This window comes from Desmodus rotundus, chromosome X (genome assembly GCF_022682495.2).
Source record: "Desmodus rotundus isolate HL8 chromosome X, HLdesRot8A.1, whole genome shotgun sequence".
In the NCBI taxonomy this organism is placed as follows: Eukaryota; Metazoa; Chordata; class Mammalia; order Chiroptera; family Phyllostomidae; genus Desmodus; species Desmodus rotundus.
The window spans coordinates 6,659,333-6,664,580 of NC_071400.1; the positions used below are offsets into that span (position 1 = coordinate 6,659,333).

Here is a 5,248-nt window from a genome sequence, read left to right on the forward strand (position 1 = left end):
AGAGAGAGAGACTGAGAGAGAGATCTGAAGCCAACATGGCCACATGTTAAGGCCTGTTCACTCTATGTAAGTGGGTGCCTATTATTTTCCTCAGCACTTGTGTGGCATATATTTTTCTATTCCTTTGGTATCACTGTGTTAAGGTGTATAATCCTCATAGAGCTTTATTTTTTTTTAACCATTCCCTCTGGGAGTTTCTGGTTTCTCAAAGGGGATTTTAACTCCTTCACTCCTACACGCAGTTTGGATTTACTCCTACCATTGTTTTTTCATTTCACCATGCTTTCTCATTTGTCTCCTTCCCATAGACAGACAGAGTATTCTGTATGTAGCCTTTGCCCCACAGTAGTTTGATAATCATGCACTTTATTCCTACTTTTAGAAATAATTACCCTTAATTTTTTGCTGTTGTCAGAGTCAGCATTTCCAGTGGAATTAAAGTTTTTCTACTTATTTGGGAACACCAAAAACACTATTTTGATGCATATACAAGGGATCCATTAAAAAGTCACTTAGTACCATTGTTTTAGACAAAACCAAACAATTCCACTGTACCATGTAAAACCAAAAGAAGAACTTTAATAAGCTTTTACTGCACTGCAATTACAGGAACATTAACCCATAACATGCAATAGAAATAGTGATGCCTTTTGGACATATTTAACAGATAAACTTGATGTTACAATTAACGGCAACATATTCTACTGAAGAAACAAATGCATCCAATTTCAATGTTCAGGTTAGAAAACACTAGGCTCTTACCACCATCTCAGGTAGCATTTAGAATGTTTAGTTTTTTCCTTTCTGACCTCTAAAAGACAGTCTGATTTTTAAAGCAATCATACACAACTGTTTCACACTGGAAATGATCACAAGAAATCAATCAAGTAGTGGATGAGTGGAGTGATTAGTTTCATTTAATTTTGAGAGGGCCCCTGCAGTATTGTGGATTTCAGATGGGGAAAATGAGAAGACCAGGGGTGAAGAGCCATGGTCTTAGAGTGGGGGAGGGAACATGCAGCGGCACACAGGGCAGGTGCCCGACTTCTGAAGCCAGATGGACACACATGGCTTGTGGAAATAGTGGTGGCACGGCAGTTCAGTTGCCACCTCCCCCTTCACATATTCACTGCAACATATGGGGCAACACATTTCTTGCCCCACTGTGCTGTGGTCTTCAGTGACCAGGATCTCAGGAAGCCTGTCAATGCTCTCCTTGCTTGCTGGTGGATTGGCCACCTCCACATCCACCGCAAGAGATTCCAAGTGTGCGAGGGCCGTTTCCATGGCCTGGGCCAGGCGTTCTTCAAGTGCCATGTATGTGAGAAATTGAGGATCCACATAGGAGATGGCTTCGGCCACCCCCAAGCCATCTGCAAAGCCATCAAATAGGCTCCAATCCACTTCTAGGTCTTCACTAACACTGGAGTCATCCTCAAGGTTGTTGTTGCCATCCAGCATGAAGCCCCCAGGCTGTAGAACCTCCTGACTGGAATCATTATCCCCCTCACTGCTGCTTTCTTTTTCACTGTATTGGAGCCAAGGGACTTGTCTTTCTCCTGGTGATGCCTGTGCATCTTCCTGAGGAGATGGTCCTCCAACTCCTCCAAGTTCCCTGTTGCTATGGCTGCCAGTGGTGGCCCGAGCAATGGGGCTGGCGCTGGCACTGGCGTTCATTCTGGCATTCACTCTGGCTGGCTCAGATTCATGCTCTTCTTTCCCAAGCAGAGTCTCCCAGCTTTCACCACTGGACAACAGGTTTTTCTCCCAACCTCCATCCCTGTGATGCAAAGCAGCAGTCCACTCTTTGTCACTGTCAGAGTCGTCATCACAGTATTTGTAGTAATCATCACTGAACGTCCGGAAGTCATGGTCGGCCAAGGTCTGTTGCCATCTCAGCATCTTTTCTGGCTTCACTTGGTTATTCCTGAATTCCCTCTTGTCTTCAGGGTACTTCGGCTCAAAGTAGCCACTGGAATTCTCGCCTCTGCCTCTTCTTGCCAGGCCGCCCAGATGGCGGTCACCAGTGCTGGCAGTATCCCTCCACCTGGAAGTACTGTGTGGCATATCGTCATCATCATCAGTATCAAAAAATATTTTTGGTTTCATGCAGTTTGGATTGGCCAGATTTCTGATTTTGGGCCTCACCACCAGTTCCTCTGTACCCTTTGGGGTATTTCCCCCCCCACCACAAATACTCACAGGAACCCTGCTGGGATGCACAGGTAAATTCTGCTCCAGTTTCTCCCTCTCCAGGCTGTCGCCTTGTGCAGTCACCTTGCTGTCAGCAGCAGAGGTCTGAAGAGCCATGCCCTTTTGCTGCAGGAACTCGGCTCTGCCAGTACAGCGTGTCGCTGCAGGGGCTGGGTCTAGCTCATTAAGCTCCTGTGTCACATCACGATTCAAACTACAGAACTGGGGGGACACCCCAACCAAAGACCTCACCTCTTTATCTGGGTCATACAGCTTATCATCTTTAAACTTGCCAGATTTCTCTCTCACTGGCACTCGTTCCACAGGCCCAGCCCCCTCCTCCTCACTATCTTCTGCCCTAAAAGAGTCAATATGTCCATAAGCTGTTCCTCTTCTGCTACCTGGAGCCCTGTACTCTCTTGGCAGGTACCTGGAATAGTCCTCATTATCAACATTCAGGCTGCTTCCTGAGTTCTCACTGTCATCCCAATGACGACGACTGCTGGAAAATGGCGATCGGCTCCTCTTGGTGGTTTGACTGGAGTCTGATCTATGCATCGGGAGATCAGATGTCGTCTTTATCTGGCTGGAAATCCTTTCGTGCTGGCTCATGGATGGCCTGAAACTGACATAAGCATGCCTTCTTCCATACCTCCTACCTGTCTGGGACTGATACCCTCCTACGGGCTTGAGCCATAGAGGCTTGCTAGATTCCTGACCCATTGCTGTGACTTAGGAGGGTTTCCAGTACAGCTGGGGCTCGAGTGGACAGGCTCCTGCTCCCTGCACACCTTTTGGAGGTGGGAAGGTCAAATCAGTTCACAATAAAGGAGCAGGGAGATTTCTTTCCACTTCAGCAGGCAGGCAACAGAAAGAATAAGGGGCCTTTAAAATTAGTTTCACTTTCTTCTAAAGCCTGGAGTAGCATTCCAGTGACTGTCAGGTGTAGACCTGGAACACATTTTTAATGTTGGCAAAATGATTACAAAACTGGGTTTGTAGGCAAGCCAGACTTAGGGGAGAATACAACAGAAGATGGGGGGTGTGTGACTGGATGCTAGGTAGGTGGGTGAAGTACTATGGATTTGTGCCAACATAGGAAGAGGAAAGGCTGCTGTGGTTTTTTTTATGGGGTATCTGCATTGTTCTGAGCCCTGGAGACATACAGGAGAATTGCACATTGGAAAAGGGTAGAAAATATAGATCACCATGTATGCACTGAGTGCCTACGTGTCTGTCAGGAGGACAGAGGCAGGTGGAAGGGGAAGCAGCAATAATGCAATGGAAACATACGTATGTTTGTTGGGGGGAGGTACAAGTGACAATGGTAGTGGGAAGAAGTGTGAGTATCACACAGAATGAGACCCATTCTGGATGTGAGTATAAAAATGGCAGGTGTGGTGGGGTGCCTTCAGAGGAGACGGGCGCATGTAAGTGTGAGAGAAAGAGAATTTGTGTGTGTGTGTGACTGTATGGTGGCTGGAACTATGTGGAGAGACACGTGGGTTTATGTGTCTGTAGGAGGCCAAGAGTACGGTGGCACTGGACAGGGGTGTCCATGAGTTTGTATGTTTTAGTCAAAATGGAAGGGGACAATGGAGAAATGTTAGTGTCCCTGGAGGAAGAATTTTGTGAGTGTGAATGTGTGCACCACAGGGGCCAGCAAAGGGGGTCTGTCTGTACACATCTGTAGTAGACAGGAGAGTGGAGCTTTTGGGAGGGGTTTGTGAAGGCAGTGTGGGAGGGCACATGTGTATGTAAGGGGCATGTGTACGTATGAATGACGACTCAGCCATGTGAGACCATCCACGTGTATGTATGTGGCCAGCAGGGGGTATGGTGGATCTGGATGGTGAGGGTGTGTGTGTGTGTGTGTGTGTGTGTGTATGTGTAGTTGGGGAAAGGCAATGAAGGGTGTGACAGTGTGTAGCGTGTGTCTATGCATGCATGGGGGAAGGGTCCTGCAGGAACCTTGAGTATTAGGTGGAAGAGGAAGAAGGGGCTTCCAATGAAAGTTTTCTGTGGGCATGCATGTCTGTATGTGTGTACTAGTGTGTGTCCCCGCGGGCGAGAGACATGGGGAGGGGGATAGGAAGACACTGGGATGGAGAGGACACACAAGGAGGGGGGAGGGGCAGCAATGTCAAATCAGAGACAGGAAAACATTATAAGCTCAAATGCTAGATTCTAATCAATGTGGTAGGGAAGCGGGGCGAGGACGGGTGTGGGTATGGTTTTTCCCTGGGAATAATTTGTCTTTCTGACAACAATATATTTATCTAACAATGCTAACAATTTACCATTCAGCAAACTAACTGCAAAATAAGGGCAGAAAGGCCACGGAGTGCTCCGCAAAGGGGCTGAGAATGGAGGAAGGGAAGAGGGGAAGAGAGGCAGGGTGAGTGCTGCGACCACCACTCCCTCTCAGTGATTAAAAGCCATTCTAGTGGGGGCCGCACCACAGGAAAGGGGTTGGGGGGATAGAGGATGGGGCTCCCAAAAAGGCCGTTGGAAGACTCAGGCCTCCCTCTGCACTCAGATCCCACGATCGCCCCACCCCTTCCCAAGGGGTGAGCCAGAAAATCTGTTCTTTACAGCTCCTCCACATTCCCTCCCCGGTGCCTAGCCACTCATGCCACAGCCCCGTCTGGGTGAATGCAGGACATCAACAGCCTTTCACTCACCAGTGCGTACAGCCGCGTGTCCTCAGGAGGAGCAGAGCTCTTGGACACCCCACCACCACGACCCGCCGGAGACGCTGCTCGTGGTCCGGCTCTTCCCCCACCAGATAAACAGCAAGCGGGCGGTGACTCCTGCGGCGGAAGTGACGGAGTCTTCAAATGGGGCCGCCCCCTTCAGGTGGGAGGGAGGCGGCAGCAGCTCTGGACAAATTGTGGTGGGCCCGCAAGCTTTATTTCATTTTAAATGATGAATTCGTCAAGGATACAGAAAAGGACAGCGAGAAATGTAACCAACAGCCAGCTATAACAAATGTTAACCATTTAGTAATACTCCCTTCTGTTCTGGTGTTTTTTTTTTTTTTTTAATAAAATGA

At 48.3% G+C, this 5,248-nt stretch overlaps 1 protein-coding gene across 2 annotated transcripts; it reads right to left on the reverse strand.

Moving 5' to 3' along the window:
* Nucleotides 1-559: 559 nt before the first annotated feature.
* On the reverse strand, nucleotides 560-5,026 carry PJA1 (praja ring finger ubiquitin ligase 1). 2 transcript variants are annotated; one of them, XM_024555315.4, is made up of 2 exons: nucleotides 4,878-5,026; nucleotides 560-2,818 (listed from the first exon to the last, which is right to left on the reverse strand). In XM_024555315.4, the coding sequence occupies exon 2, from the start codon at nucleotides 2,803-2,805 to the stop codon at nucleotides 997-999; it is 1,809 nt and encodes a 602-aa protein (XP_024411083.2). In that variant the 5' UTR covers nucleotides 2,806-2,818; nucleotides 4,878-5,026; the 3' UTR covers nucleotides 560-996. The 2 variants fall into 2 exon arrangements, with proteins under 2 accessions (XP_024411083.2, XP_024411082.2); XM_024555314.4 differs by having other exon boundaries at nucleotides 560-3,144; nucleotides 4,878-5,023.
* Between the last annotated feature and the right edge of the window lie 222 nt (nucleotides 5,027-5,248).

Coding starts and splice junctions, on each gene's coding strand:
- PJA1 (XM_024555314.4), bottom strand. CDS start 2,916: ATGGGTCAGGAATCTAGCAAGCCTCTATGGCTCAAGCCCGTAGGAGGG.